This window comes from Parambassis ranga, chromosome 6 (assembly GCF_900634625.1).
Source record: "Parambassis ranga chromosome 6, fParRan2.1, whole genome shotgun sequence".
NCBI lineage: Eukaryota > Metazoa > Chordata > Actinopteri > Ambassidae > Parambassis > Parambassis ranga.
This window is the reverse complement of record NC_041027.1, coordinates 11,861,902-11,883,771: the sequence shown is the minus strand read 5'-3', so window position 1 is coordinate 11,883,771 and position 21,870 is coordinate 11,861,902. Positions and strand designations below refer to the sequence as shown.

Here is a 21,870-nt window from a genome sequence, read left to right as displayed (position 1 = left end):
CTTAGCACGGGTCAGCGGCCGCCATTGCCCAAAACAGACGACTGTGTGCGTGGACGGATGTGGTTCACGTGTACCGCCTGCAGCTTGAGTGGCTCTCAAATAGACGTCAGTGTTGCCCAAGCAAATAATAGAAATATCCAAAAATATTGATAAGCGTGTGAAGTGGCTCAAGGTAAAAAAAAAAAATAAAAATAAAAAAAATATATAGAATACAAACAGCCGTCTGTCTTTGTTTCTCCTCATGCTGGTGCATGTGTGTGGTCATGGATGTGCAGCAGAGCGAAGTTAAAGAGGGCTGCCCAGTCCGTCCCTAAGGCGGCTTCCTGTCAAACACATGTCATTTCCTCCTGGCCCGGCACCACCTTTGGTCCACAACAGAGCAAGAAATGACAACATAAACAGCGAGCACAGACAAATACGATAAGGGGAGGGGAAAAGTGAGTCCAGTGATGTATTTTCGTGTCAGGTTGAGCTTAGTGAGAAGACTGACATGTCTATTGGCACATAATAGACTGAGGGTGTATCAGGATGCATCACAGGCTACACAAACGCCGATGACAGCAGGCACCGACTGGAATTATACACACAATGATATACAGAAGATATCAAATATTTGGTGAAGGCTATGTAGATACTATATTTATTGTACATGAATAATGGAACAGTGGAAATCTGTGTTTTTGTGGCGTAACACAAGCCTGGAGCTCTCCAGAGTTAGCACAACTACGTGGCACATGCCCTCCACCCAATTTTACAGCAGTTTTATTTTATTTTTTTTTCCCACTAGATGCATCACCATACTCCTAGCTGAACCAGGAGTAGAGCAGTTCAGATGAAATATAATGATTTCAAACTTCAACCTACAGTCTTTTGTTGGCCAGTAGACAAAGACGTCCATCTGAAGAGACACTCCTCTCCTGCCAGCCAGCAGGCCCAAGAGCAGAACTGTTTGTATCCTCTCCATCCTGTCTCAATGAGCCTCATGTTCTCACTCAACGGTCGCCCCCAAGTGCCTCACTCGACCATTTAGACGGTCATTTGTGCCGGCAGCCATCTGCACTTCTAATGCAAAGAAACTATCAATGGGTTACACTGACGATGAAAACCGCCTCTGCAGTGATAGGATATTTGTATTTCTATTACCAGATGTGATGTGTGGTAAATAAAATTGCTCCTTAGGGGAGGATGAACTACTCTCTCATCTTGTCTCAAAAGTGAAGCTGGCACACCTGTTAGATGAAACTCAGAGCTTCTGTAAGTGTTTCTGTACGAGCTCTGGCTTCACACAGTGCACCACAGAAGCGTTTTTAGACTTTAAAAACACACAAACAGGGGAAGACTGGAGAGGAGGAACGTGGTCATACTGGTGTGACCGTTGCCATGGAGACTGGAGAAGGATTTCCCTGCCAAGCCGAACCTTTCCCTCAGTCTTGTCTTTTCTTTTCGCTTGTCAGCTTCGCGCAGACCCTCCGTGGGCCCAGACCACATCCAGCCACGCGTCCTCAACTTAAAGGTCACGCTGTAGTCTGTCTGTGTCACAACAACACTATCTGCACTGACCCCTGGGGACTGCATAGGACCAGTCTGTGTGTGAGTGAGTGATGGAGGAAGAGAGCAACAGGGAGAGACAGGCAGACAGATTATGTGTGAATGTGAGTGTGATGAACTGAATGTAAAGTGTGTGGTCTTGTAATCTGTGTACCGAAAAATGTGTGTGTGTGAAGCTGTAGCAGACACCACACTTGGCTACACATGAGAGCACAGTCAAACTCCCACAGGGTTAATCCCCTCGTACTGGGCAACCCTGAAACAAACACACTCACAGACACAGCTCCCACCCGTTAAATGTCCCCACACTGACAGCTCCCTCCCACTCTTCCTCTCACTCTGCCAAACCAGCCGAGCTCAGACACTAAAAGAGAACGCAGTGTACCTGTGCTGACAGTAACTCACAAACACACACACACAGCTTCAAGAGCCATTTTAACCAGCCAAACTAGCATGCACACGACTTAGGGGCCAACCTCTGTCAGTCGCACAATGAACACACACTTTTAAGAGCCGCTGTCATACCTGAGGAAGAGTGATGATGGTGCCGGTGAAGGCACTGTGTGCAGCCAAGCGTGAGGAGATTTACATCCCTCTCGCTGTTGTTTTGTCCTATACACACACACATATATACACGTAGCACACACACACACACACACACACAAAGGGACCTGCTCAGTCATCATAACAACCTGGCATCTGGACTGCCGCCCCAGGACAGAAACAGACACACATATTCACGGTGGTCGGTGCAGCAGGGCCACGTGTGCGGCGCATATTATCAGTCATCCGTTGGCACAAAGTTTACCATCAGCTTCATTCATTCGCCTGAATTTGCACCAGGGGAGAGAGAGAGAGAAGCGTGTGCCAGAAAGAAGAAGGAAACGGTCAGAAGGAGGGAAGGAGTCAGGCAGATTGAGGAAGATCAGTAAGATTTCAGTAAGCAGCACTGAGCTAAATCCGCCTTGTTGTTAGTAATCACATACCTGCCAGTCAACACTTGGTATTTATCCTTCAGGATGCTTGTTTCTTTAGAGAAGATGGATGAAGAATTTTTGTGACAGATTATTTGCCGAAACAATACTCATCTTTGGCAACATTTTTTATATACAAACGAGTGTAAGGTTTTACTGAATGGCTTGAAAGAGACACTAAGCACCTGCATTGCAATCGCTGGATCTCAGCTCTGTGTATCACCTGGGACAGATTACAGGCCTTTTAGACTAAAAGTGCAAGTTTAAAATTGTGCAGACAACCTTTTTTATTTACAGAGAAAGAGCAGCTGTGTTTACTCTGCAGCCATAGCAGTGAAAGCTAGGCTGATTCTTTAGTAGGCTCTATTAAAGTGCTGCGTTAACAACAATGCACATCCAGTGTGATTCTGACATTGACTGGACACTTAATGCAAATTAACTTATGTAATTTTACCATGTGATCCAGCAGAATGTTTTGAAAAATGTCATCTGTACCGCCAATTGTGCATAAATACGTGTGACTAAATAAATGTTATTGCACCCCAGTTTAACCCTGTGAAATAAACACCAAAATAGTACTATACACTGCTGCTTTTGAGCACGAGGAGGTCAAATGGGTTAGATTTAAATGTCAAAAGTTCTGTTTTTATGCCATTTTAATTTGTAAACCAAATGCAGGCTCATGCACACTCCTTTGTTTGAGACAGAATAAGTGCTAGATGTGCCCGTTGGTGTCAGAGTGCTCTGTCCTCTGTCCCGCTGGGTATCAGTTTGCAGCTGCTGACAGTTTCTACAAGCCCCTCTTCACTAAATCAACAGTGTCTGCAGTGAGATGTGGAGACGCCTTGGTGTCTGAGCAAAATTAACAGCCCGTCTCTTCAATCGGGGCCCTGACACCTACGACGCACTTCATCAGCTTATGCTGCGTTTAAGATGAAAGGGAATTCTAATTCGTTAATGCCGTAAGTCGGAGATGATCAAATCTGACATGTGAACATTGCAAGGACAAGGACAGGTGTCTTGAAATGTCCCAGATGTAATAGTTATGCATAAATCTTCTGATGCACTTCAGAAAAAACTGACACTGAGATTTCCATCAGCACAACAACCCAGCCAAAAAATGACCAATCAGAACCTGGATTTGAACCTTGTGTAGAGCCTGTGGAGAAAGTAAGAGCTGTTACTCCACTGTCTGAGACCTTGTCTTCTATTTCAGGTTATAACTTTACAGTCAGGGTCACTCTGCTGAAAGGCAGGTGAACTGTATTGACCCCTGAGAACCACTAGCAATTATCTGTATGTGTGAGATTAAAGACTGCTGGACTCCACCGAAGGTGTTTCATTAACTCTCAGTCATACAGCGGAAATAAGATCCAAAATTTTGCTTCCTTCATCACAGGAAGCAGTAAACGACAGCCTCTGTGTGGAGAAGAAACGGAGTCTTAAGTCATGTGTAAAAGCTTTCCCAGCTACAGCATAAGGGCTGTTACATCACACTGTGGAGGGAATCATCTGTGCACTAGCCCACATCTCATTTCATGCTACAATAATGTATATGTACACAGACATATGCTGTCTTTTAATGATAGCGCATTCCGATGCACCAAAGTAAGCGATGCTTCATTATACAGTGGGAGTAAGAAGAAATAACTGAGAAGGGTGAAAAGAAGAGAGACAGGGAAACATTTGTGCCAGGAGGAAATGTACAACAGTTCAAAAGACATCCTCCATATCTGCAGAAGAAAACTGCTAATGAATTCATCTTTAGCTCAGATTTATGTGTGTTTGACTCGGTGTTGGCTGATTAGAATCTTTGGCACTACCACAACTCAGCTTTACATAATGTAACGTTTCATGCGTCAAGGCGGCAAACTCACAGTTAAGTTTCCCTCTCTGATGTGGTCAAATCTGCGGGATGATGATGAAGCAAACTAAATTTTGAGCCGTCATCTCTTCTATATGACTTTGCATGCTTGTAACAAAGTCACTGCTTCATCATCAATTACAACCACCTTTATATAGCAATGATAACGAGATGTTGCTGCTTAGCTTAGCATTATACCAGGACATCAAAATATATGAAATAAAAATAACTGAATAAAAGAAACACAGGTCTTTTGTTATTAAACTCAGGTCAGACATTTACACAGTATAAACCTCAGTATTTCCACTGTCTGTGTATAAATGGTATTAAAAACCTACAAAGGATCAATAGTCGGTATCAGGTTTAAACATTCAATCAAACTAATATGACATGAATTAAAGGTAGGGTAGGAGATTTTGAAAACTCAGTGAGAATCACCACACCTCCCAATCACATGGACACACATTACCTGAAGACGAGCTGCGGTCTGTGACTTCGGCCATCATGCACGTACCTCGCTGGTGCACACAGAGCAGGAAGAGAGTGACAACCAGCCAATACTCCGTGCAGGGTCCACCCGGAGGATTGGCTGATGTTTTTAGTGTTTTATAGCTTCCACAGATGATCAATATTCTTCGTTTTAATGCGAAACTGCCGAACTAATCGGTTGCTATCGGATTGTAAAGAGAAGTTACACTAATTTAACAAAAAGTGCATCAGAATAAAATCTCCCACCCTACCTTTAATGTGTATAGACAACTGTGTTCATGTAGCTGTCAGGATTACAAAAACTTTTCTGCACCCTTCAGAGGGCTCCAAATGACGAAGACGGCAGAGATAAACTCTCATGGAAAGAATAAGAGCAGTAATGACGATAAAAATAAAGCCTGAAACAAAACTGAAAAGTTGATGCAGAATGTGATTCAACAAGAGTCCTTCAGAATGTGTGAATGCAAACTGAGTCTTGGCGTTGTGAATGAACAAAATGCTCAGAACTGCTTTTCTTCTTTTGACTGCCAATAAGATGTAAAGTGCTTCCAACTATTCATGGCCACAGAAACTGCTCCGTTGTTTTTTTTTTTTTTTTTTTTAAGTTTACATGAAAGTTTCAAACAAGTTTTTGTTTTAAAATGTTTTTCAGTGTTTATTATTATTATTATTATTATGATGAGGAAACTCAGTTGTCAAAAAACATGTTAATCTCGTGGATACAGTACCGGGAATTTAATCCACATCCAATCAATAATTCAACATGTACTAAAATAAACTTTGTGTCAAAGCGCAAATAAAACAATGACTAAAGAAAACTTTAACCCCCCCCCACAACATCCCTGATTTCATCGAGAGAAAAAACATGAGCAGCCTGTAAAGACAGAGTGTCAGAGTGAGGCAAACACGTGGGCATCTCCAACTGTGCGGTGCGCACAAACGCATGAGCGCAGACACACACGCACGCACACTCGCAGGCATCTTATCTGTTCGGCGTGGGTTTTATTTACCGAGCTGAGATATGGATAAGCATGGAGAGTTGCAGCAGACAAGATACAACCACGGGCAGAGGATTATATCTCAAACAACAACACTACAGCTGTCCACTCCCTGCTGGATCCTGTGAACATGCACCTCCCCCACTGCTTTATGGAGGAATTACTAGATAGAAAGATGTGGGGAAGATGGGGGAGCATGTAACATTTCTAGGAAGAATGAATTAGTATAAAGGATTATGTTAAAGTGAATTTTGAAGCATTATGCTGTGCAAAAGACCAGGGAAATAAGAGGCTGATGTGAATGCACTGCAGTCTTCTCTACAACATGGACCATCTGGGACCTTTCCCACAGCTGTCAATCAACCTGGGTTCTGCTCTCTGGCTGGTTATTGAGCTTAGCGGGTCATTAACAGAGAACAGAAGAATCAATTCTTTGCACGAAATGCTAAATACAGTCTAATACACACACATGCAGTCTTGCGAGGAGCTTTGATGGGTGGATGGAGGGAAGGGGGGGCAAACAAGGCAGCAGACTGAAGCAAGGGAGCTCAGAGATCACTGAGGTGGACCGTGAGACTGCGGAGCTCTAAGCCTCCTCTGCACTGTGTTGTTACCAGTTCTAGTTAGACTCTTTATCTCCACTCGTCTCCTTTCATCCTTCGCTCGGATTGTACCCCATGTCACCCTGACTAACTCTTCCTCATGTCTCTTAGGTCTTGTTAGAGGCTCTCTCTCCTCTTAAAAGGCCATGTTTCTTCTTTCTTCTTTCTTCTATCCTCTCTTCCGCACTGGCTTGCACTTCTCTCTAGAAGGGCAGGTAAAATGGGAAACATGTCTACTTCCAGTTATCTCCATCCAGGAATTCTTACATCTTGTTTTCAAAATCCTTCAAAATCCCTGTAATACTTTGAGCTCTTCCTCGTCCGCAGCATCTTTCGCAGTCCTCCACAACACCACCCCACAGACACTTCTCCCTGGATACAAGACCCTATCACTCTATTTCCATAATTTAATACACTCCCAGGGGGAAAAACACACCCTCCTTTACAGTCTGATTCTAGTGTAAATTATATTTGGATAGTTTTTAGCACAGAGACTGATTAATAGACAGACTACAAACAATGGGAATTATTGTGCTTTAAACCAGTGGTCCCCAACCACCGGGCCGGGGACCGGTACCGGTCCGTGGGTCATTTGGTACCGGGCCGCACAGAAAGACTGAGCAAAACATATATTATTCATTATCTGAGTCTGAAAGCTGTTTCATTTATAAATCGATCAGATTCATCCGCCTGTGCCTTTAAGCACCTGCCCAGACGCTTGTCTCGGTCAGCAAAAATGAATAAAAAACAAACGTCTTTGGAGAGCTTCTTCGGAAAGGGGAAAAGGCCTAACGAGGAGACAGAAGAAGAGGAGCCTACCCCTTCAAAGAAAAAGAAACCTGCATTTAAAAGACTATATCAGGAGTCCTATTTAAAATACGGATTTATTGCAACAGGTGATTCTCACACACCAAGTCCGCTCTGAGTGATGTGGCGACAGACTCGCAAATGAGGCTACGAAGCCTTCAAAACTGCGAGACCGAGCACCCTGCATTAAAAGACAAGCCATGGAAGAAATCATGAACAAGAACGACTGAAGCAATTAATGACGGCCAAAACAAAATTACGGAGTGGACTGGACATAAGAAACACACTTCGGGTGTCATGTCTCCCATTATCCCTAGATGGGACCGCCTCATTGCTGAGAAAGCTCAAAGGCTCCCACTAATTAAGCATAAGAGTAAGTTGTCTCTTTATGCACTTTTTTTCTGTGCCGGTCCGTGAAAGTATTGTTTTACATGATACCGGTCCGTGGTGCAAAAAAGGTTGGGGACCGCTGCTTTAAACCATTACTTAACCCATGAACGACCACCCACATAAACTTCATAAAAATATGCTAAATCTTAATGTTAGATGTTGATGAGTGTAAGACAGTGAGAGCATGACCAGGATCCTTAAACAGGCAGCTGTAGTGTAGTTGTAGTGTTGCTTCTTCTCACCATCATTCATCAAAAAGGAGTAACAGCCTGTTGTTGACACTACTACACCTGACTGGTTCATACTAATTTACACTTCCATAAGAGGGAGACAGAGAGGACAGATGCATATAGATTCCACATGATAGGAAGCACATAACACACACGGGCCAAAAGAGTAGGCAAGAGGAAGTGTGTGTGTGTGTGTGTGGGGAGAGGACTAATTGCTAGAAAGACTGCATCTCTTATTTGTGTTCTAACTCCCGCCCTCTCACAATTTCAGAACCTCCACAATCAACAAACCTCGACCCAGCTCTAATCAAGCCATATTTCTGTGCAATAGAAAAATTAACCACAATTTATTGCAGCAATTACAATCAAGAGCGCTGTTTCGTGTGACTGAGGGCCGTAATTGATTCCAACAAGCAAAAAAGTGTGGAGGAGCGTCGGGGTGAACTGCGAAACACGCATGCTTGTAGCAATTTAAAATAGTAAATAAATTAAATGAAGTGAAGATCTGAGTGTGCATGTTTTTTCATTAGTTTTTGCCGTCCTAAAACTAGGAAAACAGGCGAGGATATAAATTAGACATGTCCCCCTGCTCACTGGTACCTAATGTAACGTGGAGGACAATCTTCTTACTCCTTCTTCTTCTGATTATCTTATTTAACATCCTTCAATCTCTTCCCACTCTTAATGCTTTCATAATTCACCCCCTTGACTCCATCACACACACTTTATCCTTTATGTCTCATACGGATTCCCCTTCTCCTACAGTCTAATTGGTTTTCATCCAGTTAATCTTATGCATTATCTAACCATTCATATATGTTCTGCTGTTCCTCTTGAGTTAGTGCTAATTTACTACCTAAGATTCATCGCTTATTTGATCATTTTATCTTTTAAGAGAAATCACAATTTACAAAGCCCTTAAATAAAGACAGCTCAACCCCTTGAGATTTATCTACATCCACAAGAGGTGCTAAAGTAAAACGATTTAAAGTAGCAGGTTTATGTCCCTCTAACATAAGCTGCATCAATACGGCCATGTTCAGATTACACTATATATTATATAATGTGCTATATAATATTATTACCAGGGCTGAAATGACTTAATACAGACTAGTCTGTATGGACGCACAAATCCTGATTCTCTAATCAATTACAATACTGATAAAATCTGCTGATCAATTCTTGCTGGAAATGACACACTGCACAATTAATTGCACAATTATAATGAGTGATACTATGTGATCACTCTTTGTGTGTGTTTATAACATGAGCCATCTTGTGTTTACGCATGTGTTGTGATCTGCATATGTATAAGAATATGGTTATGTATTGCATCTGTTGCCGTCTTTAGTATATGCTTGTGGCAAGTGTGTGTGTGTTTGTGAGTGTGTGTGTGTGTGATTCACATCTGCTACAGGCAGCGGTGCCATTCCTCTGGGAGGAAGGTGTTTCGCGGCCAAGAATGAGTGCATGTGTGTGTGTTTTAAGTGCTGCGCCGGCCAAGTTAGCTGCTACTGCTACTAATGGCCGGCTGTTCTCACAACATCTGGCAACACACACTTGCCTGCTCACACTCTTACATATTACTTTGCCCCTTCGGCTCACTCTGAGGCTCAAATGAACAACTCATTAGAACAAAATCCGAGTCCTTTTTTTGCTGCGACAGACATTTTATAGTGTTCTATATTAACATTAACTGGAATAAATACAGTTAAAGACTTTATCTTATGTATAAAAAAGTAAGTTTGGCTCCATTTTACCACTAAACTCTCTTTTACTTATTCAATAATTTATTATCACTTATTGGTCTCAGTAGTAATGACCAGTGTGGTCCTTTGGACATTATCTCCTCTCTCATCCCTCACTGTATGTGGCCCTTGAAGCACTTTAATTGTTGCGCCTTCATCATTGCCGTCGTTAGGAGACACAGGGCAACACCATCAGTCAGACTGAAGCTGTATTTGTTCGCATTTAGTGCATGATTTACATATTTGTATCGTGTTAATTAGACTAAACAAACTTATACAAACACAAGGGAGTTTTAACATAACTGCAAGTGTCAGGAGGCTGAACACACAACGTAGACTAACAAACTACATCAACACCCCAGCAGACAATTCCTTGTGATTACTATTACTATTAGAGCTATTGTGATAATGGCTTTATCTGGCTCGGTCTTGGTCCATGTGTCTCTGCAGGCTTCCCAAATGACCTGATGATACTGCAGCCACCAACTGATGCTGCACAACTCATCTATATTTCAAAAGGCTGCGTGTGTGTGTGTAGTGTGAAAACGAAGAGGGAAAGATGGAGTGTGTTGTTGGACAATAGCTGTTTTAATTTAGTGCTCTAATTTTGGTTAGAAGCTGGTCGAATGAACACAACTCAGTGAGCAGTCCTATACATTTAGAGCAAAGAAGCTGTCTGTCCGTGTGTGTTGTGTCGAATTCACTTATTTATGGAACCCTGGAGTGCCCACAGAGGGAAAGAATACATATATATATATACACACACACACACTGAGGCTGTGTTTTATGTTCCGTTTAATTTGTTCCCACATTTCGGCTCATTTGTGCACTGAATTAAACGTATATGGGTTCAAAGAACCGGAACAACAGCACAACCATCCTCCATGAAACATTAATTGCGCTGCACCTGCTTCCTCAGTAAAAATGGAAATATCCCACAGGTCAATTGCTAATGAAAACAAAGTTGTCATAACCATACTAAATCAGCCAGTACGTTGCCTAAATTCACTCACAACAGGCAATTCTGCAGTTATTCTTAATGTGTAGCCGGGCCAAAAAATGAATGCACAATAGTCTAGTGACTTCTGCTGTAAGAATGTGTTAATATTTGCCATTAGCTTCACATATTTCTCACATTAAAACATGCTGTTGCTTTCTGTGGCAGTAATCATAATAACAATAATAATAATGATAGCTGTTTGACCATTTAGAATAAAAATATTTTAGGCTGAAAGCACTGAGGAATGTGGCCATCAGAAGCAGTCGTGTTAGCCATCCATAGTGTATTTTAGTCTGACTCAGACTGACAGCTGTCTAGTTCTTCACAAACAGCCTGTGTCAGGACTAGCATCAAGACTCTCAGAAGCACGCAGTAAGAATCTGACCAACAGTTAAAGATTTAGACCCAGCAGGCATTCAGATGTCAGAAAGGGGCTTTTTAAGGTTAACTTAAGCCTAAAAAGAGATAGCTGGGAAGTGATTACACTGAGAAGAGGAGAGGAGAGGAGCTCGGGCTGACCTTTAGAGAACCACACTAAAACCAGCCAACACCTCAGGCGCTGTTCTAGATCGGTCTGACTCTGTATCTCTGTGTGTGTGTGTGTTTATGTGTCTCAAAGGTTACCACAAATCTGCTGTTTCTATAGAGGTACTGATGTTGGTTAGTAAATCATTGCGCGTCTACACTGCTGCAACTTGATCTTTGCTTCTGCGTGGTTGCTTTAGGGACCAATGACACGTTTGTCAAGATGATGCATCATTTTCACACAAAGACGCAGGATGTGGAATCGTTACCTTATATGGAAGGAAGAGGGAGTTGACTGCTGCTACAAGACTTGTGGTGTCAGGGGCGTCCCTCTGGCCACAGATCACAATCTAAACAAAATAAATAAAAGTGGAGGAGGGTGAAAAGAAAAAAGGGAAGAGAGAGAGAGATAATGGATGAAAGAGTGTGAATAAGAGGGGAAGGGTGACACAGGTCAGAAGTGTATTTGTAGCAGTAACAAGGGAGGCAGGTGTTTTCTCTGGGACCACCTTGTCCTGCCTCCCTCCTGAGCTTGTTACCCACGGCCTGCTGCCCTGACTCATCCTCTGCAGGTCATGTAAGACAGACTGGGAGCTAAGTAACCCTCTGTTACTACCTCTGTCTCTGTTCTTTTGATTTGTACAGCTCAGGCTTTCAACTTGTCTTAGGGTGACCAAGAAACTTTCCTGCAATGCTTTACTGGTATCCTGGTTCCAGGCTAAACTGAGGGTGTTAATATTTCAAAACCGATTATGTAACTGTGGCTGAACAGCTCAAATAACCCATTAAATGCATGAGGGGCCGTTAAAAACAGGGTAAAAGATTTGGAGGAGTCTGTGTGTTCAGGGATTAAATGCACTTGTAAGGAGAGAGCTGAGACAGAGCCTGCGTCCTCAGATGACTTAGAGGTAAAAACAAAAAAAATGGATCACCACATTAACTACTTGCTTTAGGAGACCCGACACACAGAAGTTTCTTTACGGCTGGGTGATTACCTCACTTTTACAGCCAGCCTCAAGTGGCCACTGGAGGAACTGCAGCTTTTTAAGCCATGGAGGTTACCTGCTGTGAGCTCACACTCCATGTCTATATTACTACTGTATATTTTGTGCATGTTATGCCAACAATTAAGAAACCAGCATATAGGCTGAGATTCAGAAAAATGACAATAATAAATCAGTCCACAGACTGTAACAGTTAACTGAGATAAGTCTAATTCACAACTCAACTCACACATTAGCGCTTAAAAATAAATTAATACATGTTAAAATCATTATATATATATAATATCTATCATGCAGACTTCGGCAAAACATGGCCCTCACAGCGGAACCAACGTACATGCCCTTGCCCAGTCCACACCAAAAACACAGAATGACCACCCCCCTTGTTTTAGGGTTAAAAACGGTAAAATCTTGCCATAATATTGACGATTACATAGTTAAAAAGTACGTCTAAAAGGAAAAGGTTGGTTGAGTTGAGTAGTGCCACATTGTGCTGATGTTTTTGTACTCTACTGTATTGTTGTACACAATAGATTTTACAGCTCTGCTCTCCATCTTTTCAATCTTTGTGAGTAGATTTATTTATGTGTTGAAGACAGGCTGTCAAACACAGGCTGCTTAGTTGAGTCACAAAGCCTGCAAAGGATGCACAATGTGTACAGCTCAGTATGGCTGCGTGTTAAGATCGCAAAGCAGGACAAAGGTGTACAGCTGTCTTCCATGAACTCTTTTTGTTTTTTTTTCCAAATGAAGACATTCTGTTACTTCGGCATCTGTCACCATTTGCACACAAATTAGTGGAACTATTGTGTTAATCAAAATGTCAACATGAAACTTTGTAGGCAAAAGCCCACTGTATATAATGACAGTTAGAGGATATCTCTGTGTTCTTGTGTTCTGCTGTAGTATAGTAAAGTTTGCAATGATGCATTTTTTGTTTCCCTGCACAGTTACTGATAATAGAGGTGAGTCAATATAGAGATGTTCATTGTTTAAGCAGCGTCTTGCTTGGCTTTTGTTCTGGCGCTGTGCATTGTTTTCTTCAGTTTTTGCACAATTTGTCATGCAAGCAGAAACACTTGTTTTCAGTAGGCCGACACCAGAATGAGTTTGAGCAAAGTAAACACACCCACTGCCCAAGAAAAAAAGCAGGCTTTTAGAGCCCACAGCAGAAAACTAGGCCTTAGCAAAAGTAGATGCACAAATGATGAGACAATAACATACAAACTACTGTAACTGATGGCCACAAAACTAGCTACAAAAGATGAACATGTGTGTATAAGTGTGGGAGTAACCTGTTTAAGTGTGTATTGCTGGGCCATAAGAGCCCGGACCATCTCAGGCAGGGCGATGGGAACCTTGGTCAGGCGGTCAGAAAATGCTGCCAGCAGCTGCTGGGACTTCTGAAGCCACTCCTGTCTTCCTGTGTAGTGGGACAGACGCAGGAGATTGGACGCCGACACAGAATTAGCACCAGGCTCTGCTCCGTCCTGATCTGAGACACACACAAAAAGACAAGTTTTTATCTGCAAGGGGTCAAGCTTCAAGAAAAAAAGAGGTTTAGGAGGTTTCACATTGGAGGCCAATGTAACGGCCACTTCTGGTCACTGATTAATGTCTTTTTTTAGAGTGTGAGAGAACAGAAGAAGGCAGATTATCACCGTTTGACGCTCAAAGAGGCTAAATGCCGCAAGGAAACTCCACAGCTGGGAGATAATCTTTGTGTAAAGATCCTTCATTTGAGCTTCAACAGTATTGTCTCCAATGTCTCTGTGCACCTTCTGTTCACAACCACCTCAGAGTCACTTTGCGGTGTGATGTGATGGAACTAACAGATGACCTCATGACAAAGCTCTGTTAGGTGATTGGTTCTTATCTTTCATTAGTGTCCTGTGGGAGCCTGGTGTGGGGGGGGGGGTCTTCTCATAACCTACGACCTTGATTCATGCCTGCTTCTCAGCAAGTTACTCTTCTTTCTTAAAATTGAAATGTTACATCAGAAACTAAAAATAGCAAAGACCACCCAACAAAAATCCATTAACACAAAGCAAACTATATTGTACCATGCATCTAGAATATTTTTTTTCCTGACAGCCATGCATTAACAATCACATAGAGATGTATGTGAACACCCATCCGTGACAGAATTGCAGAAATAATTCGATTTTATCCTGAGGTATGTTTCAGCTCTCCCTGAGCCCCATGGCGAGTAAATTACACCACAACACAAACACACACATACGTCCACACACACACACACACACACACACACACACAGAGGTTGAGCGAGGCAGTTGCTTTCCACAATTCCCATATCTCTCCTCTTAAAGAACTCGATGAAAAGAGGTCACATACATACATACATAAAGCTGTGACTGAACAGCTGCCAAACACACACACAAATATACAAAGCAACAGCAGCAAACCCAGTCCAAACAATGACGTTTCAATATGTAAATCAATATCAAGATGTTAACAACTGTTTCTTTTAAATAAAGTCAGATACTGTGCTTGATTTTAACCTTACTCCTCAAAAACACACACGGGGGAGTCTGGCAGGGCTGTAAGATGTAGAGTGGCAGTGTGGTGGGGGTAATCCGTCTTTCAGTGACAGGCAGCGCTGCTAGGATAGGCGTCCACAGTGCAGCGGCTGTAGCGTCACTAATGGGCTTCAACCCTACGCAGCGTCGCTACCATAATGGCACCGTCAATCCTCTCAGATGAGAAACCTTTCACACGTCAGCTCCGATCAACATACACACACACACACACACAAAGATCCAGGTGTGACAGTATTTGGGCACATTCAGTCCCACCACCACCACCCCCAAGCTCACACGAAGCCATCATCTCTGATTTGTCAACAGCTCGTAACAAGAATAACTATTAGCTTTTTTCTATCTCACACCTGTCTGAACTACTTGTACAGAGCCATCTGTTAGAGGCGCACAAGTTTGTGTGTGTCATTATTTTGTAGGTAAAACATAAACTGCTGAGAGCTGTGGCACTCAGAACATTAAAACTGACAATCTAACAGATACAAATCACAGTTTGAATTGGTTGTTGTGGTTGATTGTTTACACATAAAAACCAGCCACTCAAAAGTCGACCATATGAAGAACTACCTTATAACAACATTACACAGGCTAACAAGTGCATATAAGGATTAGAAATATAAAAATTGGAGACAAAGGCAAATAAAATAGAGGGTTGCTGACAGAAGCAACAATGAGAAGTGAGCAACTGGATCCAAACTGGAAAGTCTGACAGATCAAAGGTAAGTGTCTGCATGTCTACAAGGTGTCAGTTTGTCTGACCTGCCAGCAGCCATCAGTTAGAGGAGTGGACTGGCAGCTGAAGAAAGGCTGGAGTGCACATCAAGGTCAGGCCCATTTATATTTATATCCCTTCAGTTCTTTGAAGGCGGAAAAAATAAATACAAAGTCCTCCTTTATCCACAGATTTGGAACTTTACACTAAATTGTAAATGATTTAACGCAAATGACTATGACCTGGATGAATGAGAGCATCCACAGATTTATTTGTGGCTATTTGTTTATGTGGTAAGTAAGTAACTCATCAAGCAGGCAAGGGTATTAAAACATTGATTAAATTATAAATACTTTATAAGGAGGACGAGATGAGGCAGAAAGTTAATTGCAGATTCCCACTGTACACTGTGTTGCTGCTGCTGCTTCAATCTGTCAGAAGCAGATGGACTGAGAGACAGAATCGAGACATGTTTGACAGGTCTACTGATCAAAGTAGACGAAGAAGAATCAGGGCGTCAGTCTTTGAGTGGTTTCATGGTGGAGAGGTTCAGCTGGAATGAGTGAGGGAAGTGAAGCTAGATAGGGAGGGAGTCAATATTCCTCTACTCCCCTTTATCTGACTTCTCTCTTATGGTTTAAGTGTTGCAATGCAGTGAAGCTGACAGGGATATTACAGCAAGAGCTTCCATCTTGTTAAGCTCTGGATCAATCGATAAGGTAAAGGATAGAGGCGTGTGAGAAACAGTGGGATGATGGATGAACAGATAAATGACTGATTACACCTATCCATTAACTCTTCCCTCTTCATATAAATTAAAGCAAGCCATTCTGGCTTCTTCTGTTCTCTCCGGTCACTGTTGTCAAATTTTGCTGATAATTCCATATACCGGTAGTCTTCAGGCCTCCAACTGTGGATTCATTCCTCTGTCTAAGCCACAGATATCTGCAGGAGGATGATTAATCCTTCACCTTTCCATCAATTCTTTCCTGTCTGTCTGAAGCCTCAGGGCACCATAGCCTAAACACATGATTTTTTATGACTGAGGAGTCATAAAAGTCATCAAAGTGTGGAGTCAGTGGGGTCAGTGGTTCGATTCCAGCCTGCGCCTTTTACCCATGTCGACTGACCCCATTGCTTCCTGTATACATCACAGGATGTTCACTCAAACTGCTGTTAGCCTGGATGTGATCATTCGCTAACACTGGGGAGGCCAACCCGTCCTGATAGGAATCAAATTTTGTGGCATTTTTTCTCATTCTTTCTATAAAAACACACAAAATTTGACCAAAAACAAATTATAAATTTAAGTCAACATTCACCACATTCACTGCTTAAAGCGAGGGCACTTGTCACATGATAAGGCAAAAACAGAGATGGAGATGCATTCATCCCTCACCCTCTTTCAGCTGCAGCAGTACAGTGCCATCACTGGGATCACTGCAGAAGTAACCTCCACCGTGATTATCCCAGAACAGCTCATCCTGCCTGAGCTGCAGCTCCTCAGCCCACCGCAGCCACTCCGCCTGCAGCGTGGCCTCATACAGGTCCAACAAGCCACAGATAATGAAGGCGTAGTCATCCAGGAAGCCACAGATAGGTGGAGATCTGCAGAGAAGAGGGAGAAGAAGACTGCGAATAAGGACATGTTTTCATTATTTATTGATAGTAGGAACACTGAGATGAGATAAACTAGTTCAATTTCTTCTTCCCTTATCTTTACACGGAAAATGTGTGTTTAGAATTCCTGAAAAAGATGAAAACGTGGTTTCTGTCAAGGCGGTATAGAAATCCAGAGGATGTGTCTTTAAAGATGGACAATTTGGGACAGTACATTACGACACACATGGCAGGCAGAGTTTAGTCTCGCCCTGAGGCATTTCTTCTCCATGTATAATTATTCATCAGCTTTCTCTGTTGTAAAGGGAAATTCATGCATGCACACACAGCTGTGTACACATAAGCTCTGGAGTCTAAAGTCTGACAATAAGACAAATCTTATTACAGATATACCATCCTTCCTCTTAGGATCAATGGGCTTCCTCTTTTTCTCAAGTGCTGAGGTAACTTCTACTATTTTTTCTTTTTTTTTAAAATCCTTTTTAGTTTGCAAGTCTTTTGTCTGTCTCAATTTACAACCCATTCTCCTCCCATTGATGTGTAATGTGATTTATTGTTCAAGACTTTCCCTTTTCCAACTTTGGTGTTTAGTCACCAAACTCTGCCGACACCTCCGACTCTAAATTCCTCTGTTATACCAACCTAAGCTTTCCCTCTTCAATTGTCACAATGGCACTCTGAGTGAGTGCTGGGGGACGGACGGTGACAGGAGGCCAGATAGCTGGTGGCTGGTGGTCAAGAGGAGGCTTTCGACGAGACGAAGTGCATAAGTTTAAGGGGGTCATGGAGAGCTGAGGAGTCCTATCTCTGCCTATCGTCCCCAGACAGACAGAGGTCGGCACATGAGTCAAAAGGAGACACTGAACAGGGCAGGGCATGATAGCATGGTCACCATCCTGGTTAACCTTATCAGGACACCGATATCTGTCCTGATGTCCCGACAGCGTTGCTATGATGGAATCGGATGGTGTAAGCACATTTCATTGGTTTACTTGAAATATAACCTCAGTTCAATAGTGAGCTGATGGCTAAAATTGAGCTGAGCAGCCGCCACTGAGCAACAGACACAGCACATTATCGACCGCTCTGCAAAAGCATTTTCAATCATTCAGACTTTTTTTCACATTTTGGTTAAAAAACAACAAAACAACAACCTTGTTTTTCCCACAGTAACGCAATCACAGCCAAGTCCAGTCACTGTCAGTTACACAGCAACATGTCATCCAGCTGAGGCGACTCCAGCCGCGGGTATGACAGCCTGTGACAAGACCTCAAGAGGACCTCAGTGACACACAAACACAAAAATGTAAAAGCCTTTCAAGAAAACTCAACAGCCTTTCCATTCACACCTTCAACAGGGTGCGTTAAATGAGTCATTCCCCTCAGAGCTACGATAAAACACCTTGTCAGTCTACCGTATCACTGCACAGGGAGACAATTTAATAATAATAATAGCTACATAATGGGCCTATGACACTGCAGCTCCTTTCACTTCCCCCTGAATAAGCCTTAGATGGTAGAAAACGTTAGGGGCGATATGGGTCACGTAAACACATTGAGTCCCATCATTTTTACAACAGTAGTGACCTTTATGTTCGAGAGACTAATTTAGTATGTTTGCCTTGTGATACAGAAGGGACTGTTTAAGCATTTTGATATCCAGGAAAAATAATGGGTATGGGAGAGAAAGAAAGGAAACCGTACGACATGTAGAAAGATTTCCCTGTATGACTCATTAATGAGAACATGGAGCTGGTGTTTGTTTTCCTGGGATAACCTAGAGACACTTCATCTCACATGGCCATATTTCTCTAATTGCAGACAGCCCATGTAGTGACACCTCATTCTTTATCTAGTGCATCTTTCCCCCCCCCCCCCCAATCAACTCACAACATACACACAACATCCTCCAAATGCACGCTTATTATTGTGTGTAAAATCTGAGCATCAAACAATGGCTCCTTATCAAGTGAAAACTGGGCTTCCATCCCGGCAGAAAAGGTCTGAGGAAGGTCGTTCTCTTTACTGTTTGGTGCAGATAAACTGCAGGCTGACCTCACAAATGCTTTTGAATCACAAACAAATCACACACACAAAAAAATAGCAACCAAACATGTTGATACATCAACTACTGCTGATCCACTAGGGACAGTACTTCCCACTGTCACAGTGTGCCCATTCTCATGCTTCCCTCTGATCCCTAAAGACACTTGTTTAGACAATCATTCGGTGCCAGGTGAGGACCACAGAAAAATCTATGGCACCAGCTCCTCGATATTTCCACAGCCTATTAACCCAGTTGGTTTCAGCACACAGCCATTCCTCCTGGTAATTTAGCCCACGGTCCATATGTGTCTGGCATGACTGAGTGACTTACCCATGTATGGAAACTAAACCAGGCCTGAAGAAAAGGGCCTTGGTAAGCATTCTCACTGAGGGTGCCGAGTCGACACTACCCTGGACTGGACGATTATGAATGAAACAAAGGCTGTGGAACAAGGCCAGCGTGTGTGTCTGTTTTTGCATGTGTTGAAAACTGAATGCATTTCATCATGCATGTTGTGGGACCCCTGGCATAATTTTTCTGCTGATTCGGCAGCATTTCACACTCACTCATTCACAGTTAAGTAGGGCACAGGGCTAGCCAACAGAACGGGGACACCTGGAGTGGTGCTGCAGAATCAACAAGAGACTTTGTATTTGTGTTTTGCTGTATGCTCCGATGCTTCAAACACATCACTGGCCTAATGCACTGACTCAAAATGACAATCCCTTCCAACTTATACAATTTCAGAACATATACAGCCTTTTGAATGACCTGTTTTTAAATTAGGTTAGATAGTAACATTTCATCTTGCGTGCCTTTGTGTGTCTCTAACTTGCAAGTCTGAGGTAAAAAGCAGATTACGACACATTTTTCCAGCCCATAACACCAATGATAACAAAGATCGGATCATATTTTGAGATATTTATACTATTAATATAAACCCGATTTTATGCCGGACACGAAAGTGTAGCGCAACTGCAGCGCGGCGTCAAGCGCTGTGAAACGCTTCCATTATAGTCAATGAGAGTATTTACACCGGCCGCAAAGCAGCGTGTTTTAGAAAAGCGTTGCTGAGCCCTGTTCCGCGAGTGACACGTGGCAGTTCTATTTTGGAGATGTGTTGCGCCCAAGACGCGTCTATTTGCACCAACTACATCGAGCAGACAGGAAGTCAAGCACCAGAATAAATGAGTTTCCGGTGGATTTTCAAAATAAAACGCTGTCAGACTGAACTCTCACTGATTTAACTTTGCTACCGGCAGAGAAACAGCCACAGCCATGTACGAGGAGAGATTCAGTTTTAAAAGTAGAGGAACAGCATTTTCTATGATAGAACATGCTTTTATAAGGACGACATCAGAAAGGAAAAGGCAGGGAGAGAAGCAGCAGCTGTTCTCAGAGGGGAAGGTGAGGAGCTGCCCTGTGTGTTGAGGGAGTAAACTGAGTTTTCAGAAACTGCTCTGTAACCCTGCCTGACACATAGAGAGGACATTAACCATCAGATAAACAGGCAGATTACTACGTGACTTTGTGAATCTCACGAGAGTGTGAAGGCAGCGCTACACAACGCTGCGCTTCTGAAACGCTCCTGGTGTAACTTGATGTTGTGTGGGTGTAAATCCGGGTAAGGCTCCACTTAAGTTTTTTCGCCACATTTTCGCCGGAGCATTTCCTCATTTCAGTCAACAGGCATCTATAATCCACTTGCAATAGGGTTAACCTTGATTTAAATACACATTTTGAGAGAGGCAGGAGAAGAAATCAGATTACTGACCTGCTGCATGTAACCAGGTTACAGAAGTGTGCATGTGAAGGTGCTCTCTGATTTGTCTGTGTAAGCTGATTTATCCAGATATCCTGGTTTCCTGTTTGAATATAAACAGCTAGTCATCCCTGCAGAGTCCATATTTCTCTCCTCCATATTTTTGCCTCTGTTCTTGATTGGTTCTGATTTTGGACATGAACTAACATCACTAACACTGTCATTTTTGCCTCGAAACTCTTTTTCTTACATCTGTTGCACCTCCATCTGGTCTCCACGGTAACAAGATCGGAGGATAGTCTGCCGCTCAGCATCCCACAGGTGCTCCATTAGGAAGTTGCCTGCCTCCACTGCTCTGTCCAGCAAGGCCCTGTCCCCCAAGACGGCTCCGACGCGAGCGTAAGCCGACAGCATCAGGCCTGACGGGGAGGGAGAAGCAGTGATGATGTTGGTGGAGATTAGGATGGGGGGGTGATTAGGCATAAAGTGACACCTTAAAAACATCATGTTCCCTCTCCACTGAGCCACCAGTGTGTAGCAGTGCCACTAGTTATTTTTCCTGCTCTTTGAAGTTTCCCTGTTCTCTCCTCATATACCTTCTCCTGTCCCTCTCCACATCTACTCCTTCCTCCCCTCTCTCCCTGCATGTCTCCTCTTTCATGTAGTGTATCAAAGCCCATGGAGTGCACAGCCTGGTCTTCAAAGTGCTGCAGCTGAGGACAGGTGATTAATAGAGGGGTTTCTTCATTAGAGAGGAGAAAGAGAGTCTCGGTCTAATTGGAAAGTTCTCGGGATCGCTGAGCCTCATTACCTTACTAACACACTCTGTCTTGTCAGAGCATCCTGACAGCAACGTTTGTGGGTGTACGTATGTGTTTGTGCAAGTGTGTGCTCTTGTAATTAATCACATCGGATACTATGTGCCTGACAAACAATGGGAAGGAGTGTCCAAACTGGCATCGTACTAATGCAAAATGACAGGTGTATATAAT

At 42.9% G+C, this 21,870-nt stretch overlaps 1 protein-coding gene across 2 annotated transcripts in view; it reads right to left on the bottom strand.

Annotated features, from left to right (window-relative positions):
* spata20 (spermatogenesis associated 20) overlaps nucleotides 1-21,870 on the bottom strand; it is a 28,190-nt gene that overhangs the window by 874 nt on the left and 5,446 nt on the right. The window contains exons 12-15 of one of the 2 annotated variants that reach the window (XM_028407959.1): nucleotides 21,129-21,297; nucleotides 16,849-17,057; nucleotides 13,475-13,674; nucleotides 11,445-11,525 (exon numbers count right to left, since the gene is read on the bottom strand). In XM_028407959.1, the coding sequence (XP_028263760.1) occupies nucleotides 11,445-11,525; nucleotides 13,475-13,674; nucleotides 16,849-17,057; nucleotides 21,129-21,297 (659 nt within the window). Of the gene's footprint in view, nucleotides 1-11,444; nucleotides 11,526-13,474; nucleotides 13,675-16,848; nucleotides 17,058-21,128; nucleotides 21,298-21,870 lie in introns of those variants that run through there. The other variant, XM_028407960.1, reaches the window with a different exon arrangement.